Source organism: Bison bison, unplaced genomic scaffold, assembly GCF_000754665.1.
Source record: "Bison bison bison isolate TAMUID 2011002044 unplaced genomic scaffold, Bison_UMD1.0 scf7180017864295, whole genome shotgun sequence".
Taxonomy (NCBI): domain Eukaryota; kingdom Metazoa; phylum Chordata; class Mammalia; order Artiodactyla; family Bovidae; genus Bison; species Bison bison.
Genome location: NW_011494867.1, coordinates 12392043 through 12415496, shown reverse-complemented (window position 1 = coordinate 12415496; position 23454 = coordinate 12392043). Strand labels below are relative to the sequence as shown.

The 23454-nt window shown below is 49.0% G+C and overlaps 1 protein-coding gene across 1 annotated transcript in view; it reads left to right on the top strand.

The window, feature by feature from the left end:
* The window catches only part of ZCCHC14 (zinc finger, CCHC domain containing 14), a 48152-nt gene that overhangs the window by 19020 nt on the left and 5678 nt on the right, over nt 1-23454 (top strand). The window contains exons 3-12 of the mRNA XM_010850873.1: nt 5190-5263; nt 14123-14194; nt 17067-17176; nt 17909-18003; nt 18085-18139; nt 19096-19375; nt 20911-21002; nt 21327-21454; nt 22301-22441; nt 22531-23448. Of these exons, the coding sequence (XP_010849175.1) occupies nt 5190-5263; nt 14123-14194; nt 17067-17176; nt 17909-18003; nt 18085-18139; nt 19096-19375; nt 20911-21002; nt 21327-21454; nt 22301-22441; nt 22531-23448 (1965 nt within the window). The remainder of the gene's footprint in view (nt 1-5189; nt 5264-14122; nt 14195-17066; nt 17177-17908; nt 18004-18084; nt 18140-19095; nt 19376-20910; nt 21003-21326; nt 21455-22300; nt 22442-22530; nt 23449-23454) is intronic.

Below are 23454 nucleotides of genomic sequence, written 5' to 3'. Positions count from 1 at the left end.
AGGGATTAAATAAGAGTGCCCAAGGTCATGCAGCTGGCGTGTCACAGTTCACACAGCTGGAGACTGCGGAGCCCCTGGTCTCCCCCTGCCCTGATGCATGGGTCCTGGGCCAGCCGCCTGCCTGGCCTCCTGTCCCCGCATCTCCACCACCACTTTAATTTCCTCCCAGCACAGGTGCTGTCACCTCTGGGCCTTGACTGTGTGTGGCTCTGCTCAGCGGGCCCTTCCCTTCCCTTTTAAAGTCTTGCCCTACCGTGCTGCTGTGGACTGAGTCACTCTTGCACCAGTCATGGCACTGCGGGGCCTCATGCATATGAAGGCTGAACAAACGCTTGCCTTAATACACATAACAAATGTAAATAAGTGAATTCCTCAGGTCCCTAAGTTCAAGTGCTGTATTGCTAACCATCCAGATGGAATATGCGTTCATTTCCTAATTTTCTACTTCAGACGTCTCTTTTATCAGCTTTGTGTTTTCTGGATCATGTTCAACTTTTGTTTATATCTTTCTGGAGAACTAACAAATCAAATTAATGCAGGGGAGCTAGATGATAAAATCAAAGAAAAGTAAATTTATAGAGTTCTTAAATTCATATAACATGACCTAAAAAGATGTACAAAAGAGGATCAGTTTAATCAGCATAGTAGTGAATGCTCAAATTTTAACAACAGTTAAAAGAAGCAGTGTTTTAAAAAATTGTTCCCATTAACACAGACAACTAAATGCTAGATGAAAGTGAGAGAGTAAATTGATATTTAGGAACATTATTTAGCTGAGACTTTTAAGAGTACAGCTTTTAAATTCTTAGATTAAAATTAGATTTCAGTAATAAAATTGTAAAGCTGGAGGCATCTTAACTATTATTCTGGTTCAGTTTCTTTAATTATGAGGATGCTGAGTTCTGTTGTATGGAGCTTGAGAGAAGGTGGTGTGCTAGAAAATGATTATTTTTCATATTTTCTCTCACTCACCAATAAAACCCTTTTTACTATGCTTGCTTTTAGCTTTGGTTTAGTTTTAGGTGTGGCATAAAATTGGTTTCTTGTTATTGACTGTACCGAATTACGCTATTTAACAAAGATACATTGAAATCAAGTAAAACACGTAATTAGCAGGAAACTGACGACAACTCATTTTTTTCCAGAAGTCTTTAGGGTAGAAAGGGAGGTGTTTCAGAGGAGAGCCTCCTTCTCGGGACATATTAAAGCCATTATCTCTGGGTGTCCTGTTCTCTCATGCGACGTGGCCCTCAGCGCCGGGGGCGGGGCGGGGGGGGGGCGGGTCACGTGACCGCACTTGGCAGCAAAGGCAGCCCTTAGGCTGTGGGTCTTAACAGGCACTCCCAGGCTGGGGTAGGGAGGGTGTTCCTGGACCTGGTGGTGTGGCTGCTGGAGGGGGTCTGTGAGCCCACCGGACCCCAGTTGGGCCTTCCAGGGCATCTGCCTGCACTCTTACCACGGTATGTTTTACAGTCTTATCCACGCAGCTCGGCCTCCCTCCTTGCTTAGTGACAGTAGTGCTCTGGTTTTTTTAATTAGGCATGGATCCAATTATAAAAATGGGAGTTCAGTGCAATTACACATCTTCCTGAAGGCCATGTGCTCTGACTCGTAAGATTTGAGAGAACCGCTGGTGTACAGCTTGAATAAGAAAAGAAGAAAATTTGAGCCCCGGAAATGCTGAAAGGAAGCAGCACACTGTCACGTGCTGTTTCTGCACGTGGGAGCAGGCTGGCAGCCTCAAGCCGGGGTCCCGCTACATGCCCCGGCCGAACCCCTTCACCGTCTGGGCCCCGGGGAGGCGCGCTCGTCCTGGGCGCTCTTCCCGCCCAGCCCTGGGTCTCGGGGGTCTTCCCAGTCAGTACTAATCCTGTCTTGGGCTGTGTTCTCTTCCTCAGGTGATGGTTTGATATCCAGCCCCTCAAACTGACAAATTTTTTGCTTATACGTTTCAGAAAGGAGTGGGGCTTCGTGTGTGACATGACCCAGTCTGCAGGCTCACAAGGGTGGCAGGAGGGAAGGGGGGCCTTGTCTACCAGTGGGCTTTCAGTGGGCCGTCAGCAAACGTGTGTGCACACAGGTAAACACTCTAAAACCATGAAACCACACTGCAGAGATGTGACAGGAAAACTAGCCATAACTCCACCACCAGGCAGTTAACCCTATCATTTTTGATCATTTATTTTCAGTCTCTCTCTCTTTTACATTTTAAACTATAATGATGTTATACATGTAGTTTATAATATTTCAGGTAACAGGATAAACACTTGTTCGTGTTTGTATTGTTATAAACATGGTCTTTAATAGTTTCGGAGTTGAGAGTATCTTATACTTCTTTGAAGCCCAGCTGAACACCCAGCCCGGCCCTCGTGTTGGCCACCGTCAGCGCTCTCACCTGCTGCTCTCACCTGACCCCACCCCCTGTCCCCATTGGGCCGTCCTCCGCCCTCAGGGCCCTGTGTGGCCACAGGTGTTGCTTCCAGGGCAGGCGGCATCAAGAGAAGACAGCAGGTCTTGTCTGTGTGTTTGGTCCAGAGGCGTCCTGGCGGAACTGGGGCTGGTGATGCAGACAGAGCACAGCGTCTGGTGGGCTGGGGGCTCCAAAGAGGTCTTGCTAACATCTCAGACCTCTGGTCCGAAATGCCTCTTTGATTTGAAAACAGCTGAGTAACATTCATCTGCTTTTCACATTTTCCTGTCCAGATATGAGTCACTTCCCGCCTTCAGTCCAGTTAGGGTTTTTTCTTTCTGCTTTTTTTTCATAAATCCTAATATTCAGCCCTGGGACTTGTAGGTACACGTTGGTGTTCTGTGGCCCAGGAAAACGCCAAATAGGTTTTTCTGTGTTCGTTGACTTTGTATATTCTATTGTCTAAAGAAGTGAAGGGTCTGGATTAAAGTGAGGTCACTGTGGGTAAGTTTTTAAAAATAGTGATTGGGAGAGTGTAAGAGCTGTTTATTTGCTGACAGTCTGCCTGGGGAAGTCAGACAGGAACAGTGGGCAGTTTCACTGAGCGAGGTCGGGCAGTGCACAACTGCTAAAGGTGGTGTTTTCTTTGTTTTGCCAGAAAGGAAACAAACGTTCTTGTTTTTTTTAAACAGTAATTCCTTCCTGTGAGATGCTATTTTAAGTTTAAAATACTCTAAACCAAATGGGTTTTAGTGTCTCCCACGATCCGTATCAACTCTGATACAACTTTATAAACTTATAGAGGCTTAAAAATTCAGGCAGCGGTTTGTGAAGGCAAGGACTCTGGTCAGTGCCGGCCGCCTTGTGCCCAGCCCCGGAGTACAGCCCAACACACAGTAGGCGCTTCATGAGACGAGTTGGTGAATGAACAAGTTCTTGGTTTAGGGCAGGGATCGGCATGTTGTTTTCTGCGAAGATCCAGATGGTTGGTGTTTCTGGATTGGGGAGGAGGTGTGTGGAGTCTGGCACCACTGCTGGGCTCTGCTGTCAGCGGGGGGAGAGCGCCTTTGGTGGTGCGTCAGCCCACAGTGTGGCTCTGCACCCTGGAGACGGTCACACCAATGGCCGAGGGCTGCCTGCGGCCCACCCGCCCCTGACTTCATAGCGCCACCCAGTAGAACTCCCTGTGACGACCAGGGTTCTGGGTCTGCTCAGCGTGGCAGCTACTGGCTATGTGTGGCTGCCGAGTGCTTAAAATGTGGTTAGTGCGACTGAGGAATGAGATTTTTAATTTTATTCAATTGTAATTAATACCAAAGTAAGTGGTCCCATGGGGTCAGTGGCTGCAATAGTGGGAAGTACAGGGTTAGAACCTTTCCGAAGCCTGGTGCCCAGAGTTGCTCGTTCTCTGGGCGCTTAGACATATTATGGGAGGAGAGAGTTCTGCGGCCAAAAAAAAAAAAAAATTGGGGAAATGTGGTTAATAAAAGTAGATTTACTTGTCACAGGACTTCTCAGAGCCTTTAATATGATCACGTACATGGGCAGTCTACGAAAAGGAGTTTCTTAGATTTTCCCTCCAAACTTTTGACCACGAAGCTTTCTGGGGGTTGGCCCTGAACGTCTTACAGAGTGGTGTTTGCTGGAGAAAACTCTGGATGTGTGGCCGACCAGGAGATCGGGCGTCTGCAGAAAGTGTGACGTGACAGTTTTGTGAGTTACACTGAGTGTGTCAGGTTAGACAGGTGTTGAGGATCTGCAGACATGTCCATAGTACACAGCTAAGCGACCTCCAGGAATACGGGTGAAAAGTCAGGAAGGTGTGTATGCTGTTCACGCAGGAAAGCCTCCCTCATTCCCTGGGGTCTTTCCGGAAGAGCTGATTGTCTGACTGCTGCACCTGCCAGAAGTTCATAAGCTTGAAGAAGCAAGCAGTTAAATGAGTATTTGAGACGCATTCGTGTTTGAATCAGAAACAGGGCATACGTACCCGAGTGTGATTTGGGAGTTTGGAAACTAGATCATGTTTATTAAGTGCTGTTTTATTTTCAAAAATACTTGTGCTCGAATATTTGCATCTTACAAACTTAATTTGCATCTTAAAACTTAAGTGCTTACAAGCTTAATTGTATAATTTTCTTTCTGAGGAGAGAAAAAAAAGAACCCGTGGGAGTGACAGGGGAGGCATGAGGAGGGGATCACTTTGGGGCTGTCTAACGTGACTGTCTTCTGTCCTGTCCACCTGTGCAGCCGTGGCCCCTGCTCTGTAGGGGTGGCACTAGGGGTCTGCAGCGCCTGCTCCACAACTGCGGTCCTCGCGCCTGCAGCCTGGCCCCGTCCCAGAAAGAGACAGAAGACGCCGACGAAGGCTCTGGGCAGCTACGTCTCTAAACAACCAGAGTGGGAGGTGTTGATCTTTAGTCTTTTAGGGATGAGAACAGAGCATAACTAACCTTCAGTTACAGTTATTATCCGTGCCCTCTAGCAGGCCAATAAACGTATGTTCTTTTCAAGTACCGATCCCTTTTTTTAAGATTTGTTTTTATATTTTCCCTATATTTTCTGTCTCACGATCAACTTTGCCCTCATTCTGAGCTCGGCCTCCAGCTTCCCTCATTCCTGACGAGCTCCCCGCGGAGGAGATGGTGCCGGGTGCTGGGAGCTTTCCTGTGAAAGCCGCTAACATATCAATCGATGCAAACTAATCATGTACACTTCAAACTTTTATTTCGTTTTTATAATTGTGTTTGTTGTTTTTTTGTTTTGTTTACTTTTACAGTGACTGTTGAAAAGATAGACCTGAAGGGATTATCACACAAAAAAAATGAAAGAAATGTTGAATGTTCCTTTGAGGTAAGATACTAAGTTTTTTTTCCCCTTTTCTCCTCTAAGGGATAGGAAGGGAATATTTACCACGAAACAATACTTTTATTTATCTAAATAAAAGACAGGTCTTTTTTCAAAGCTCTGTGCCAATGCTGTGGGAGATAGAAGTGTGGGCTGGGCCCTGTGGGTGACCGGTCCCCAAGATGCACTTGTTGGGGCTACTTGCTGTCCATTGAGGGGGAGGGTCTGGGCTTGGGTGCAGCTTGGAACTCACGGTCCAATTGTGTCCCTGTTAGTTGTGTGACCAAGGACAGTGCTGAACCTGTCTGTGTCCCAGCACCTCCATTCAGCCAGAGGCTGGAATCTGGGGGAGTCAGTGCCTGCAGAGATGAGCCGTGTCCCTCTGCACCTCCCGGACGACAGAAACTCCTTGGTGGGTTTGGGGGGAGTGCGCCCTGGACTGACACACTCGGCTCCTGGTAGTTGGTCACCTAATTTGGCTACAGTGGAGAATTGTGAAAATTGAGGCGTACTGTTTATCAGGCCCTTTGAACCCCACTCACAGCCAGTCTGCTCGAAATGCGTTTGGATTCAGCCCCCATCCTCAGCCTCTCTATAAAGCAGTGAGCTTGGGCAGGGTGGACCCTCGGCCTCTCTCCAAACGAGGGGCTTGTGACCAGGATGGGTGCAGCAGGCTGGCAGACAGGGACACCCTGAGTCTTCTGGAGGTCCAGTGAACAGTTGAGTTTAGAAGTTTCTACCCAGATGCATAAGCTGAATGAAGTGTTTTAGTGTTTAAAGAAAAGCTTTGGTTATCTGAAAGCTTACTTCTCCTGATGAGGTAACTGATAAGCACACTCTTGTGTTTAGGACAGTGATAAGCCTTCACCAGCCAGCAGTTCAGCTAGGTTTTTTTGGGGGGGGTGGGGTTACTAACCTGATGTGCCCTCAGGGATTTACAGCCCCAACTGTATTTTTTGGATGGTAATTTGAGATACTAAGGAAAGATAAAATGAACATTTAAAAACACACAGCTCTCTTATGTATGAAGCACGCTGCTCGTTCATGCAGCTTCGGCTGTGTGGGTGCTCTGGGCAGTGAGTTGCCCTCTCCTGCTTGTGACTAAGTTAAGTGGCCGCCTGTGGGATGTGAATGTGTAACATGCGTGACCTTTGGTTTGGGCATCCCATCACGCTGGAAAGATGAGGCGCCTTATGGTTGCCTAGCTTCCAGGGTTTAACCACAGTCTCTGGCTGGCTGTGGTCAGAGCTGCAGTTCTGTAGAGAGGAAGGACCACGGACCCTGTGGGAACATCTCTGCACACACCTGTAAACTTACAGATTCTCTGTCATCTCACACAACTGTCTGCAAAAGTAAGTCCCAGGAGCATTTTTCTGTTCTAGAAATCAACATGATGATGCTAAAATTTGCATGGAGAAAATTCCCTGGTAGTCCAGTGGTTAGGACGCGGCACTTTCACGGCCGTGGCCCGCGCTCGGTCCCTGGTGGAAGAGCCACGATACTGCATGCTGGTGGTGCGGCCTATGTCAATAAGTGAATGAGTAACAAATGGCATGTATATGGAAGAAACTACAGAGCAGTCAAAGCAGTTTTGAAATGAACAAATTGGAGGACTCACTACCTGATCTCAGCACTGCTGTTGAAGTGCAGGGGCCCTGACACCGAGATGCTGAGAGGGGCAGGGGCCACCCCTGGGGCCAGAGCTGCTCTCACGTGTACATGGTCAATTGATTGTTTGGAAGACTTTGGGAGAATATCATTGGTGTTTTTAAAGATGAAACATTTTTAAAATTTTATAAGTGACTTTTTTTACACTTCTGATGAGACAGGTGTCATATACCATAAAATTCATCCATTTTATAAAATTCATCCATTTTAAGTGTTCGGTGTTGAGACCTCCCTGGTCATCCAGTGGCTAAGACATCTGCGCTCCCAGTACAGGGGGCCAGGGTTTGATCCCTGGTCAGGGAGGTAGGTCCCCCATGGCACAACTAAGGCCCAGTGGAGCCAAATACATTGTTTAAAAAATAGAAAAAAAAAAATTTCAGTGTTTTTACAATTTATTCAGAATTTAGTAACCATTACCACAACTTAATTTTAGTATTTGTATCACCCCAAGAAGCCCCATGCCTGTTAGCAGTCATTGCCCTCTTCTCCTCCCCAAGTCCCAGGCAGTACTAATCCACTTTCTGTCTCTGGGTTTGGCTGTGCTGTGTATTTCTCATGAGTGCAATCATATAGTATGTAATCTCTTGTGATCGGTTTCTTTCTCGCAAATAATGTTTCCGTGGCTCACCTGTGTTGTATCATGTGTGGGTACTTCCCTTCTGATGGCTGAGTGAATCTCCACCGTGTGGATGGACACGTTCTGTTTGCCCGCTCAGCAGCTGGCTGGTACACTTCCGGGTGGTTCCCACTTTTTGCCTCTTATGGGTAATGCTGCTGTGAACATTTGTGTACAGTTTTGCGTGTGGACAGATGCTTTCGTTTCTCTCGGATATATGCCTAGGACTGGAATTACCGGGCCTTTTGGCTTACAGATACTGTCTTCCGCTCTGTGGGAATTTATTTCATGTTCTTGATGCTGTCCTTTGACACACAGACGTTTTGACTTTCGAAGAAGTCCAATTTACCTACTTTTTCCTTCGTTACTTGTGCTTTTTGTATTTAAGAAATCTTTGTCTAAGCCAAGGTAATAAGGAGTCATTTTTGAGTTTTCTGATAAGAGTTTTATTGTTGTGGAATTACCTGGCAGTCCAGTGGTTAAGTCTCCACGTTCCAAAGCAGGGGGCGTGGGTTTGACCCCTGGTTGGGGAGCTAAGGCGCTGCATGCTGCTCAGTGTCGCCAACAAAACCAAACAACGGAACCGTGGCCCTCCGAAGGACAGAGGCTGCTCGGGCGCCATCAGTCAGGCTTGAGGTCCCTCCCTGCCCCGAGTGCTCCGTATGTTCTGGGTCAGGCAGCGCTCTGATGAGGCCAGAGCAGCTCAGGCTCCCACTGCCTGCGGCTCCGCTTGGGGTCGCCCTGGGCTGGGCTTGGGGTCGGCGGTGGTGACTGTTCCGTCTTGCAGGCCAGGCCTCCTCCGCTTTGGGCTAAGGCCCTGGATGCCACACCACCCTGGTCAGTGATTATTGACAAAGGTATAAAGGCAGTTCAGTGAAGAAAAACGTTGGTCTTTTCAACAGACGGTTCTGGAGCAGACAACCATACGTAAAGAAAAAAGAATCTTGATCAAACCTCACCTCTTGTATAGAAGTTAACTCAAAACTAATTTTGGACCTAAGCATAAAGCATAAACTATAGAACTTCCAGAAGAAAGCACAGAAAAAAGGTTTGTGACTTAACAGGCAAGTATTTCTTAGGTAGGATACCAAAACATGACCCATAGAAATGGATGAATTAGGCTTCATCAGAACTTAAAACTTGCTCTTTGAAAGGCTCTGTGGAGAAAATTGAAAGACAAGCCACAGAACTAGGAGAAACATATTTGTAAATTACGTGTGTGTTAGAGGATTTGTATTCAAACTATAAAAAGAACTCTCAAGAACTCAATGATAAGAAAATAACCCAATAAAAAATACACAGACATTTTACCAAGAAAGATGTGTGGAGGGCAGAGAGCACACGTGAACAGATGTGCAGTGTCATTAGCCGTTAGGAAGAGACCAGTTAAACCTACCACGAGCTAATGCTGCCTGCCCATCAGAACGGCTGAGGTCCGCAGGACTGACCACACCAACTGCAGGCAGGTATGTGGAAGGACTGTCCTGGGAGCATAAAATGGTGAAACTACTTGGGGAGACTGTTTGGCAGTTTTTTAAAAAGTTAAACATGCTCCTAAAATATGACTCATCAGCCCCACTTCTAGGTCAGTACCCAAAGGAAATGAAAGTATGTGTTCATACAAAGGTTTGTCCACGAATGTCTATAACAGCTTTGTTTGTAAGGCCCCAAATACCCATCACAGGAGACTGGGCATACACTGTACTGTGACCACACAGTGGGCTGTTGGGTGTGGAGGAGCGGGTTACTGATGCAGTATGGACAGAGAGAACTCCATAATTACACGTGTGAAGGAAGCCAGGGAAGAAAGTATGCTCCTTCCGGGTTTATTGAGATAAATTTAGAAAATGTGAAATAATCTGCAGTGACAGAAAGCAGGTCAGTAGCTTGCTGGGGAGGGGTGATGGCCATGTCCGTTACATTGACCAGAAGGATGGTTTCGTGGGTGCATGCGTGTGTCTAAACTGGTCAGAGTGTGCATTTTAAATATGTGCATTTCAGTGTCAGTTATACTTCAGTAAAACACTTTTAGAAGTTACCTGAGGATTAATTTTTGTCCACAAAACCCTAAATAATTAGGATAAATTGTCCTTTAAATAGGTTGTCTTTTGAACTTGGAAATGAATGTCTATTGTACTATGGCCAGAACAGTAAAAACCTTTATTAGGAGTGGCTGCCGTACCACGGGGTGGTGTGCCCTCTGTTGCTTACAGTGTAGGAAGACTCAGGAAGCAGTTTTTTCTGGAAGCTTTCACTTATTAAGGGAAAAGTCAGCGACACTTCCCGTGCCCTGCCCCCCCGCCACCCGTTTTCTCAGCCTTGTTTATCTCTAGTTTTAATTTTTATGTGTCATTGTTTTCCAGGATGCAAATGAAAGGTTATTTTTTTATAGGAAGATGTAAGTAACAAATAGACTACAAGTAGGAGTTTGAGTTTCCTGTTCTTTTTTTTCCATGGAGTTGGTTTTGTTTTTGCTGAAGTTGTAATTGCTAGTTACTAGTTACTGTGGAAATCAAATCCAGGAAGCAAATGACAGAATCTTTTAAAATACAAAATGATTTTGTATCCATGTAGAAATGTCCACATTTACCAGCTTCCCCAAACTCACTGTCGAATAACTAAAACTTTTTTTAAAGTATATTTTTCTTTACTTATTATGCATGAAGGACAGGGTGGGAAAAAACCCCAGAAGATGACCCAAACACTTGAAATGCCTGGCAGACGGGAGAGTTGTATTGACTTAAGAGGAACTGTGGAGCAGGACCGATAAAAACCCCGTTCTTCTCACGCCCGTCTCTGTTGAGAACCCAGTTGCTGTTGTTTAGTCGCTCAGTTGTGTCTGACTCTTTGCGACCCCACGGACTCTAGCCCAGCAGGCTCCTCTGTCCATGGGGTTTCCCAGGCAAGATACTGGAGTGGGTTGACAGCACATTTATTTTAGTGCTGTGTTTTTCTTTAAAAGTTTGCTTTTCCATCTTGAAACAGCCTTCACTGCCCTGAGCGCTCCTCACTGTTAGCTGAGGGCCAGTCTTAACGACTGCTTCTTGCTTAGTTCTTGCTCCCATCAGCTCCACGTGTGCAGGGACTCCAGTGTGCGTGCTCGCGTCACCAGGGGACACACTGCACTGGTGCTTGTGCGGCAGCCTGGCTGCGTGGAGGCTGTGGCTCCCGGGCCGTGTGGTGGACGCTTAGTGCTGTTCCTTGCCGGTGCTCTGCTCTTCCGGGGGTTAATTGTCTCTATTTGTTGCTTGGGAACGCGTACTTGGAAAACAGCTTTGCCCCTAAAGTTTTCCCTGGTTGTGTTCAGATGGGTCCGACATTCCGTTGGTTCCCCCTCTGGAGCTGTGGCCCTTCTCCCACCTGGACTCAGGCTGGCACCGTCTCATTGAGGGCCCCCGTGTCTTCACCTTGGGGTCCCCTCTTCCCTTCCAGCTCTGGTTCCCTGCTCTTGGCTCGCAGATCACCTCTTGTTGCAGGTCAGTTCTGGTTCTTGTAGCTTCTTAGAGAAGGTCCTGGGGAGGCACAGTTCCCGACTTTCACGTTTGGCAGTGTCTTTATCCAGTTGTCCTGACACGTGGCCGGGAATACAACTCTAGACCAGCCGTCATGTTCCTTAGGAGCTTGGAAGCACTTCTTATTTCCTGTCTTGCACTGTTGCTGTTGAGAAGCATGGCTCTGTTCTACAGTTTCTAGAAGTTTTAGGACCTTTGCTTGGTTCCAGTCACTCGCACATTTCTCAGAGCCACACTTGGGTGTAGGTTTCCATCCACTGTGCTGGGACGCATCAGCCCTTTTTGCTTAAGCCCGTTAACTTGGGGACCTTTTCTTGAATCATTCTTTTGATTCCTCTGCCCCATTTTTCTCAGTTTTATTTTGGAACTCCTGCTGTCGGCATGTTGGACCTTAAGACTGGCCCTCTATTTTATTTCTTTTTGCCTCTATTTTCTTTCCCTTTGACTTTTTTGATTTACTGTGTGGAAGAGTCCTTCATCTTCTGTATCTTGAATTGACTTTTTCACCTCTGCTGTCCTGTTTGAAACTTGGAAGAACTCTTGTTCCCTGACAGTTCTTTCTTCGTAGCATCCTGTTCTTGGTGATGCTTTTCCGCTTGTAGTTCACAGCAAATACCGTTGATAGTTTTAGCATTAAAAACAGTTCTAAAAGCACGTGGTCCGTGCTGCTTCCAGGCTGCCTTGTCCTTTGTGACTATTCTGCCTGTCCTTGTGTTTGGCTCCAGAGCTCCTCAGAGGCCTGATGGCAGGTCTGGTGGTACTGGGCACATGAGGGCTTCCCACATGAGGGCTGTGACCTGAGTAGCAGGGCCTCTTCCTAAGCTGCTGCCCCTGGACCAGAGGGTGCTGAGAGCAAGACAGACAGTGAGTCAGAGGAGTCAGACTCTGAGTGTGAAGAAATGCTTATCTGTTCTATGCACAGTATGCTTTTTTGTGTATGTTTAAGATACATTGAAGTCCATCTCTTTAGGTCTCAGTGGCTCTTTGAGTGAGTGCAGCTGATAGGAAGCGACTGTGGCAGCATTTGATTGGCAGTGTTTTTTCTTGCTGGTACAGGAACCGTGGGTTAGCTTATGACTGATGCTATCCTGGACTCCCTGGATCACGTGTCTCTAGCTTGTGGCAAGATGCTAGGCTGCTCTCCTGGTCCACACTCCTCTGGGGGCTGGCTGGCCTCTCTTCTGGCTCAGGGCTGGGTCAGGTCAGTCTGCGATTCCTGCAGAGGTGTGTTGCTGAAGTCAGCTGGTTTCCAATCGTTGCTTTGTATCTGCCCTGGGTGGAAACATCAACTCCTTTTGGAAGTCAAAGAAGATTATATCAGGAGCAGGCTACCTAGAATAGTTGTCCCTCTTTAAATGTAAAATGGTCAGGGAAGCAGATTGTCTGTTTCAGTGTAAAACGGTATGTTTGTGCTGTGCTCACCATCTGGGTGTTGGGCTCGATGCTCTGAGCTGAGTTAGGGTGTGTTCGTGCGCATGATGTGCAGCGTGTTTTGCTTTGAAAACCACAGTGCCAACAGTGCTTGGGTCACGTATCTAAAGCGAGAAAGCTCTCACCTTGAATCGTGGCTGCTACTGCTGTTTTACGTGGGGAGCAGCTCACTACCCCGAGTCTTGTTTTTAGTGTTGTTAAAAGATTTAATTATTTCAAGCAGAAAAAAATGGTGTAGGTATTTTCATTTTAGTGTAGGTAGATTTTGGATGGCGCACAGCACATTCATTAAAAAATGCTAGCACTTGCTGTGATGAGTTCTGGGAGGCGTCGATAATTCAGAGAGAAAGGAGAAAGGTTCCTTGCCTTGATCGATTTGTATTTTGTTGGGGCTTGAAAAACACACCTTAGTAATTGTTCTGTGCTATGACAGCTCCAGAGTAGAAAGGGACTCGTGTGAATTTCAACAGGGAGGAGAGATGCCAGCCCTGAGTTCAGGCCTGGGAGACCGTCAGCAAACATGCAAGAGGCCGGCGGGTGCTGGGCGCTTGAGAGTTGCTTGATTATCTCTAAGCTCTGGTTTCTCTACATCAGTGTGCATGTAATGCTTCCCTTTGGGTGACAGAAGACTCAGTCATTTTATTTCCTGACTTGAAATCCGCCAGTGCTTCTGGACTTTAGGGTGAACGTCATGGTTTCATGGTTTAACCTTTCTTGTTCTGGGCCCTGCTTCCCTCTGTCCCATCTGCTCCCCTCTGTCCTGCCTCGCTCCTTCTGAGCTCAGCACACGCCTTTCTCAGTGCAGGAGAGCCTCTGACAGGTGTCTGTGCTGACATAGGTGGAAAATAGCACAGACAGTGCGACTTCACTTTCACTTTTCACTTCCATGCACTGGAGAAGGAAATGGCAACCCACTCCAGTGTTCTTGCCTGGAGAATCCCAGAGATGGGGGAGCCTGGTGGGCTGCCGTCTATGGGGTTGCACAGAGTCGGACACGACTGAAGCGACTTCGCAGTGCTAGGAAGCCAGCCCCCTGCCCCAGGGAACTCACAGTCTATTTGGGAAGATGGACATTTGTGCCCACTGTACCAGGCTTTGTAGAACTTCTGGAAAGGCCTTTCTGATGTTCTCTGCTGCGTTCTTCCCCCGCCCCCTGCAGTGGAAGCTGGTCCCTGCTCTCCTGGTCCTAACTGCCCTGACTCGTGTCAGACTCCTGTGGGCCACCAGCACGGCCACAGCCCTGAATGGGAGCTCTCACTGTTGGACGGGCTCACCTCTCATAGCGTCTTATAGACTGACCTACCTGAGCAGGGGGTTCCCACATCAGGGGCTGTGCACACAAGCAGTCGGGGTCATCAGGGACTTGATGACGCTTTAAGGGGCAACCTTAGACTCCACACATGAGTGACTTAGTGATGTTTGAATAATTGTGCAAAACAGGAAGTTAAGCTTTAATGGACTAGGGTTACATGAACATCTTTTCTATAACACACCAAGGGGTATATAAACGCACGAGGCTTTTATATATATAAAGTCTCGTCCCACTACCGCCATGTACTGGCTGTGAATCCCTGGAAGAATGTGCTGTGAATTGAGTATGTGGTGTCTGTTTTTAAGGTTGGTTTGTTTGTTTTTAAGGTCTTGTGGTCTGATTCTTCAATCACATCAGTAACCAAATCTTCCTCTGAAGTGACTGAATTTATTTCAAAGGTAAGGTGATTTAAGGGCTCTTATAAAAGTTATAGGGTCCCATTCATCATGGTCAGAAGGCAGCCTGATGCCCATGGATGCTGCCTTGAGCCAGGGCAGTGAGTGCAGGGTGGGCATTCCCACTTTGGTGCGGCATGTGGTCCACACTCCTTCCCGTTGTTGAGAACTGGGCGGGGCAGAAGGGTGTGAGTCCTCGGGTGCCAGGGCTGTTTGGCTGATGGCAGTTTGTTGCTCTCCCGCCACAGCTGAGGGAGGGGCGGCACAGGCGGCAGTGGGCGCAGACTCCACCTGCTTCCACCTTTGTGTGTGTGTACATGTCGAATCTTCCTGTTTGTGTTTATTTTTTCAAATATTAAAAAAATTTGAAAGGCAGCTGCTTGTTTTTAAATTGATTCAACAAATACCATCTCAACAGCAAGCTGCACTAATAAATACCTCTTTACCGCCATACACATACCGCCATACCTGCATGCTTAGAGTCGCCCAGCCTGGCCTTTGCCAGGCGGTGAACCACTGTCTTAGCCACAGTTGAGCATCTGAAGTGGCCACCTTTGCCGAGTGGAGCCAGCACGGCTGCAGTGTCTCCAGAGTGCAGCTGGCAGTTTGATTATCAGTTCAGTTCAGTCCAGTCACTCAGTCGCTCGCTGACTCTTTGCGACCTCATGGACTGCAGCATGCTAGGCTTCCCTGTCCATCACCAACTCCTGGAGTCCACCCAAACCCAGGTCCATTGAGTCGGTGATGCCATCCGACCATCTCATCTTCTGTCATCCCCTTCTCCTCCTGCCCTCAAGCTTTCCCAGCATCAGGGTCTTTTCCAGTGAGTCAGCTCTTTGCATCAGGTGGCCAAAGTATTGGAGTTTCAGCTTCAACATCAGTCCTTCCAGTGAACACCCAGGACTGATCTCCTTCAGAATGGACTGGTTGGATCTCCTTGCAGTCCAAGGGACTCTCAAGAGTCTTCTCCAACACCACAGTTCAAAAGCATCAGTTGTTCAGCGCTCAGCTTTCTTTATAGTCCAACTCTCACATCCATACATGACCACTGGAAAAACCGTAGCCTTGACTAGATGGACCTTTGTTGACAAAGTAATGTCTCTGCTTTTTAATATGCTGTCTAGTTTGATTGTAAGATGAGGGAAAACATCCCATGGGAGAAAATCTAGTTGAACACCTTGGACAGAAGTTGCTCGATCATGCCTCTTTTTTCAGCCTGTCCTGCCCTGAAGAGTGCCACAGACCTTCTTTTTAGGGATGTGGGTCCTGCCCCGGGCTCTCCTGCTCCTCTGCACCATGTAGACCACTGAGTTTCCTCTCCTCCAGGCCTCCCTACTTGTTTTGTGGAAAAGTGCTTCTCTGGACTCCGCTCATGCTGGCAGACCTTGCCGCTCTTGTCTGGGTATTTGCAGCAGCTGACACTCCCCTGGCTTTGGGTCCTTTGCCCTTTCTGGGCTTCTGCCTCACTGTCTTGTTCATCACCTCCTTCAGTATTTCTTCTGCTCCACTCTCTCTTCTCCTGGGCCTTGAGTTATGTGTACTTGACCCTGTCTTCAAGTTGAGGGATGTTTCTCCTCAGCTGTGTTCAGGTTGCTCATGAGCTGAACTCTTCATCTCTGGTACCATGATTTTAGGGGTTTTTGTTCATTTTCAAGTCATCTGATAGCTCTGACATCTGGGTTATTTCTGAGTCTGGTTCTAATGATTATCTTGACAATAGACTCCCACCTCTTTTTTATCTTATAATTTTTGATTGAATGTTAGACATCATGTCTAGAAACTAGCCTGGAAATGGAATCCATCAAACCATTAATGTGGCTTCGGGTTAGTCTTGTCAGGAGCAGAGCTGCGTTTGGGTTCCTCCAGAGAGACCTGTGGTCCCTGGAGTCTCAAGAGGAGTATGGCGTGGTCTTGCCTCACCTGTGGAACAGAGCAGGTCTGCCTGCCCCATTGATTCCACTCCCAGGGAGGGCGCTGGGGATAGATTTGTAGTGGGGATGGGGGCTCCCTGTCCTGGTGCAGCCCGAGCTCCAGGCACAGGGTTGGGCCCTTTCTCAGCATCACTGCCCTTCCTTAGCATCGCTGCCCTTCCCTCCCCAGCAGCTGACCTGGTCCACTCTGTGCTCATGCAGGCCCTTCCACTCAGGAGGGGTTCCTGCCCTTCCTTGGGGTTGGAGGGGTTTTGTTTTTACCTTTCCTGAGAAAAGACCAGTGTCAGGAGGACTTCCTCTTCTTCCTCCTCTCCCAGAGGCAGGAAGGTGTTCTTCCTCATCTCCAGAAACTTGGGGGTTGTGCTTGAGCTCTGAGAGCAGGCGCTATCTCATCCTGGCCTGTGACCTGTGGGCTTTCTGCTTTGGATGAAGAGCAGGCTCCAGGGGGAGGTATGGGGTTTCCTGCCTGGCCCCCGGGACAGCCGTTGCACCCTGTGCCACCTGCAGAGGCTCCCTGCGGCCTGCCGCCCACGGAAGAGAGCTCGGAAGTGAGGGCACAGTCTCCCTGCCCCGTGCCCGGGCTCCTGGCCGGCTGCTGTCTGACCCTCATTCAGCCTGTGGGGCGTGTTCATACCTGCCCATCTCCTCTGCCCGCTTGTATGGCAGCCGCCTCTTCCTCGTGTTCTGCTGCAGCTGGACAGCTCATGTGCCGTCTCCTCAGAGGGCAGGTCCCTCTTGGAGTTGGGTTGACGTGGTGGCTTTGCCGCCCAGCTCCCTGTGCTGTGGTGGGCTGTGGCTTCCTGCATCCCAGTGGATGCAGAAGCCCAGACTCACACCAGCAGACGCCACCTCCTCACACCTGCGCAGGTGTTTCTCACACTGAGGAGTCCTGGTTCTGTTAAGTAGATTGTGCCAGACTTCCTGTGCCTTTTCGTCTCTTTCAGTTGTCTCAGCTGTATCCTGAAGAAAATTTGGAGAAATTCATTCCTTGCTTAGCTGGCCCAGATTCCTTTTATGTAGAGCGAAACCATATGGATCTGGAAGCGGACCTGAGGTAATGCTCCCCCTGACCCCCATAAGGCCACGGAGAGCAGCCCCCTGCAGCAGCACCGTGTGACTGGTGGACCGACGGCCCTCGGTGGTGTAGGTGGGGCTGGGCCGCCTGGTCACGGAGGGGCTGCTCAGGTGACACGTGGTCTGGATGGTTCCGGTCTCCTCTTCAGTTACAGAGAATTTGAAGGATCTTAACCTAGGCATGCTTTTGAGGATATACAAGTGAAGGAATTCTGAAGTATATGCCAACATGTACTGTAATTTTGACAGTCTTATGAAATAAAATCTGGTTATCCTTTCTCTTCTGTAGTAGAAAGGATGAAACGAAGACCTAATAAAACGTCTCCTGGGTCCAGAGACTCTGGACCCTGAGGGTGTCCTGCATGCTGTCCTGTACACATTTACAGAGGGAGCCCTGCTGCCAGGGCCCGGGACTGGGCCCGCCGTTGGAGTGCCCCCCGGCAGCTGAGACCACAGGCCCCGTGTTGTGGGCCCAGAGAGACTCTGTTCATACAGTGTAGTACAGTGTGAATGCGGGAAGGGGCTCCAGGAAACCCACGAATCCTGCCAAGAACTAAACTGAATAAAGCAGGAAGATGAGAGGTTAAGGTGCTTCTGTTTAGTTTTTCTCTGATACAAATGTCTCTTAATTGAAAATTAAAATTTCTCTCCCAGTTACTTTTTGGTAATAATACATTTTAATGCTGAAAAAACCACTCTGTTTGTTTTTTAGGTATTTGGCTTCGTTACCTTCTCATGTGTTAAAAAATGACCATGTTAAGAAATTTTTCAGCACTTCTTCTCCCACCCAACAGCTTCAAAGTCCAAGTGAGTTTGTAAAATGTAATTCAGTAAAAGTAGAAATATTTTTATGGTCTGTGAATGAATTATTCTCATTTTAACTTGTAGGTCCTGGCAACCCTTCCCTTTCTAAAGTCGGTACCATGATGGGCGTGTCTGGAAGGTGAGACTTCTCCCGTGCGACCCGCGCATTTCCAGGAAGCCTTGCTGCAGAGCTTGCTTCTCGCTGTGTGCCAGCAGTTGCTTCTGGAGCTAAGGCATTCTTGATCTTAGTCTTGACTAGTAATATTGGATAAGAATTGGATAGAGATAATCTACTTTTTGATTTCTCAAAAAATAGGAAAAACGGGGTTCTCTGAGCCACTGGAATTAGAATTCCCAAAGACCCTTATTGCAAATGCCAGTTTCTGGGCCCTGTACATTCTAGGAAACCAGAATTTCTGAAAATCTTCATTTTTACAAGGTCTCAGGGAGTGATTAAGCCCATGAAGGGTCAGAGTTGCTGCTGTCTGGGTTCTCTGCCAGCTGGGGCCCTAAAATGGGCTGACCTCACATGTTGGGGGGGGTGGTGCGCACACACATGCACGCACACACACACGTGCGCGCGCACACACACACACACACACAGTCCTATGGACGCCAGTCAGGCAAGGAGATCTTTGGTGTCCCGCCTTTCTTGTTCATCCCTCACCTGGAGTGTGTGAGCACATGATGAATCTGTGGGTCTGCAGTTTAGTGTGGAAGGGGCTGGCACAGAGAGAGATGCTTTTGCTCCTTCCAGCATTCTGGAATTTACTTTTAAAAAAAAAATGTTTGGAGTCGATTTTAGTATATGTTAGTATTATCCTGTGATAGAAGCAACAGAAAAAAACTAGGCAGCTCAACCAGAAGTCTGGTGGTGACACACACATGTGTGTACATGTGCTCAGGCGCTGTGTCTGAACAGGTGCATGCACACGTCCATGTCCACAGATGGTCAACTGGGGCGGGGGTGTGGTGGCAGAGGCCGCAACTTGAACGCTAGTGGTGAAGTGGGCCGCAGATGCAGTCTGGATAGAGGAGCTGGTCTTGAGTGGAGGCCGTGGAGTTTTGAAAACCACCTGTCTGCTGTCCTCGCAGGCCTGTGTGCGGAGTGGCCGGCATCCCGTCCTCTCAGGGCAGCGCCCAGCACCATGTGCAGCACTCCGCCAGTGCGGCCGCCTTGCCCCACTGCTCGCACTCGGGGGGTGCAGGTTCGGCGCTGGCCTACCGGACCCCGATGGACAGCTCGCCCGCCATCCTGATGCCGTCCAGCCTGCAGGCCCCGCAGACCCAGGAGCAAAATGGGATTTTAGACTGGCTTCGGAAACTGCGTTTGCACAAGTATTACCCTGTCTTTAAACAGCTCACGATGGAGAAGGTACGTTGGTTACTGGCAGGCAGATAGAATGTGCTTGTTGTCTCGGGTAATCTTTCTTTCTTCAGACCTCGTTCCCAGAGGAACCGAGCTGGGTTTCAGCAGTGCGTGTGTTGTGGAGGTCATGCCACCTGGTCCTTAACACTGCCAGATGCGTGCTCCCCGGGTCCCATGAGTTCGCTGAAGGGGGCCATGGATTTGAATTTGAAGCTGCCTGATTCATTTTGATATTTGGCAAAACTAATACAATTATGTAAAGTTTAAAAATAAAATTTTAAAAAAAATTAAAAAAAAAAAAAAAGGAACATAAATTGCTTGTGAACAAACAGCTTTTTAAAGGTAGTTTGGGGTCTTCCCAAGTAGATACTTGCTGTATGTGATGTGAAGAGTGTTGTGCCTCCAGCCACCCTGTGGGGGGTAGAAGTAGTAGATTGTGGAGCTTGCATCCCCCTTGCTTAGACAGCCCTCAGTGCAGGCCTTTTTAAAGGACCCCGCATACTTTGACCCGGGTAAATGCTGGCTGATGACGTGGCTTCATTAAGGGCATAATAGCTAAAGGAATAGATGAATTTTATATCTTTCAAGCAGTTCTGCATAGAAACTATTTTTACAATAGAATTTTGACAAGAAGCTTTTTTTTTTCCATTGTTAAATTCTGAAATTTCTTTCAAGTTTCAGTGTCTCTGGTAAATTGCACCTGTATGGGATGTTTGAGCTCTGAGTGCCCTCTGCTGGGTACAGTGCTGTGGTAGCTTTGGTCTCTGTAAACATGTCCTTTGTCCAAAAACCTGCAGTTGAAGAACTAGAAGTCAAGCTTTTACTGCTAATAAAAAACACATTTTAAGTATATTTTCAGTACTCTGAGTTTAGGATTCATAAGTCTTAAAAACAACAGATTTTACTATCAGTTTAAAAAGTTATAGTGTGATGTATGTAGTTGAAAAGGCTATAATCACAGATCATATTATGGGCCGTCACGAGAACCATGTAGGATCTTTTTCTTAGTACAAGGGCAGTGGGTTAGGTTTCCACTCAGTTTGGATGGCATGTGCTTTTCTGGATCACTTGCTGCCCAACAGAGTTGCTGGTGTCCCGTGATTCCAGAAACAAGAGCCGCTAAAGAGGACGATGCTCCTCTCTGTGGGAGTCGGGTCCCTGGAGCGGGACACTTCCATGAACCGCATCCCAGTAGCAGCTGAGACCGCAGGACACTGTCCCAGTCACCTGCCCGCACAGCACGCACCTTCCAGGGCCCCACGTTCACCCAGCTGTGGTCCAGACGCCTGTGCCGAAGGCTCAGGAGACACAGCCCGTGAGTCTCAGGTGCAAAGTGGGTGTCTTGTATTTTGGACTCTGGACACCAAGTCACTTAGCAAGTAAATATTGTAGCATTTCCCTGTCTTTTATTATCTGGTTAAGTTTTATGGGTTTACGCATCTGAGAGGTTGAATATGTTTATTAAGTTAAACTCCAAGTTCTTTGTTTTCAGAATCCTAATTAATTCTCAGTAACTTTGTAATTTGTTTCTTCTGTGGAAGTTTCTGAGCCTTACGGAAGAAGATCTAAATAAATTTGAATCCCTCACCATGGGAGCAAAGAAAAAACTCAAGACTCAACTGGAGCTGGAGAAGTGAGTGTGAGATTGTTTATGAAATGTGTTCATTTTAGTTTCTAACATGAGGGACAGATGCTAGGACTTGTTACTGCTGGTGGCTTAATTAATACTCTTAAACCTTAATTAATACTCTTAAAACTCTACAAATGTGGCTTTGGTTTGCTAGAAACGACCCTTTAGAGTGAATCTGACAAGTCAGTTATCTTCTACCCTGGGGATTATTTTGACGGAAATCAGCCTTCTGTGGAGCATGTGTACTTAAGTAGCATCTGTGAAGCATTGAGAGTTTGTTCAGCAGAACTGAACACTCGGTTGTTGGTGTGCTTTCCTGTCACACAGGGAGAAGTCAGAGAAACGGTGCCTGAACCCCTCGGCCCCTCCCGCGGTCAGCAGCAGCGGAGTGGCCCGCGTGCCCCCCACCAGCCACGTGGGGCCCGTGCAGACGGTGCGAGGCAGCCATGCTGCAGGTGGGTGGGGCCGGGTGCGCCTGGACCCGGGACCCTTCTGGCAGGGGTCAGACCTCAGGTCACACCACTTTTCCATTTCCATCTCCTAGTACTTAAAGAGTTACTTTTCCTCGTTTTAGCTCTTATAGTTTCTGCAGTAGACAAATAGAAGGGACCTTAGGTTTGCAGCTGGAGACAGGTGACTCTCCTGAAGTTGTTTGGGCAAAAGGTTTAGACCCAGGAACTGCTCTGGTGAGAGGGAAAGAACAGGAAATGTGAAAATAGATGCCAGTCTCTCCCCTTCACGTGGGTGCAGAGAGGTGGCCCTAGGCTGCTGCCCTGCATGTCCACCCTGAAGTCCTTGATGCCGGACCACCAGCCTTCTCCCCTTCCCCCTGCCTTCCTCTCCTCAGGGGGTGGTGGAGGACCACGGTAACAGCCCTTCTGCTGTTTTCCTTATGCACTAGAAACATCAAGAGTGACAGGAACCAGGAAGAAAAAACTGTCAGTGCATCTTTTTGGTACTTGTTTGACCGAAAAGGTCTTGTGTCACTGGGCCTCAGAACACAGAGGTCTCTGTGTTGGTGGAGGGCTGCTTTTGTAGCACCTGGTGGTGGGGGGGTCCTTCTCCTGGTCTGTGGTGAGTGCTTGGGGAGCTGAGCACGGCTGTGTGTGCATCTGCCGAGCGTGGGAGCCTCAACCCTGTGTGCATAGGGCCAGGGTAGGACCTGCCTCCTTGGGGCTGATGCGAAGACAAGCGCGACAGGCATGCCTGTGGGCGGGAGAGGAGGGCACAGCCAGCGTCGTGTCCTGTAGCTCGAGGACCTCAGTGCCACCTTTGGACTGTCACCTGTCCCTTCTCCGCAGCGCTGCGGGTGGAGGTGGAGCAGGCCCCTCACCAGACGGCCCGGGAAGGCAGCTCGTCCGAGTGCTCCAGCTCCTCACCCAGCCCGATGGGCGTGCAGGCCCGGGAAGAGAGCTCAGACAGCGCGGAAGAGAACGACAGACGTAAGGATGCCCTTCCTTCCTGCGTGGCTCGCGAGGCGCTGCGCCCGCCCGGCCCAGGCAGGCTGTGCTGACGCTGTTTCCACCTCTAGGTGTGGAGATCCACTTGGAGGGCCCTGACAAGGAGAAGCCCGTGATGCTGCTGAACCACTTCACTTCAAGTTCCGCCCGGCCCACGGCACAGGTCCTCCCTGTGCAGAACGAGGCAGGCTCCACCCCGTCGGGCCACCACTCGCTGCCCCCACAGATGATGACGGCGGCCTCACACATTGCACCCATCCGGATGCTGAACTCTGTGCATAAGGCGGAAAGGGGGAGCACGGACATGAAGCTCCTCTCGTCCTCTGTGCACTCACTGCTGTCCCTCGAGGAGCGCAGTAAAGTCTCTGGACCAAGAAGCAGCATCAAGGTGGACAAGAGCTTTGGCAATACCATGATGGACGTGCTCCCCTCGTCCACCCCCCATCAGCCCATGCAGGTCCTCTCCGGACTCGCCGAGAGCAGCTCCGTGTCTCCCACTGTCTCCTTTGGTCCCCGCACCAAAGTCGTCCACGCGTCCGCGCTGGACAGGGTGATGAAGCCGGCACAGCAGCCGGCCCTGGTGGTGGAAGCCAGCACCGCTGCCGCGGGGACGTCCAGCACCGTCTTCCATGTGGCTCGGCCGCCCATCAAACTCCTGGTGTCTTCATCTGTCCCTGCGGATTCCGCCATCTCTGGGCAAACCTCCTGTTCTAACAATGTGCAAATAAGTGTGCCCCCTGCAATAATAAACCCCCGGACTGCTCTGTACACAGCCAACACCAAAGCTGCCTTCTCTGCGATGAGCAGTGTGCCCGTGGGCCCCCTGCAGGGCAGCTTCTGTGCGAACAGCAACACTGCCGCCTCCAGTAGCCACCCTTCCCCATCCTTCGCAAACATGGCCACCGTGCCCAGCTGCCCGGCCCCCAGCTCCAGCCCCGCGCTCTCCTCGGTCCCCGAAAGCAGCTTCTACAGCAGCAGAGGGGGCGGGGGGGGGG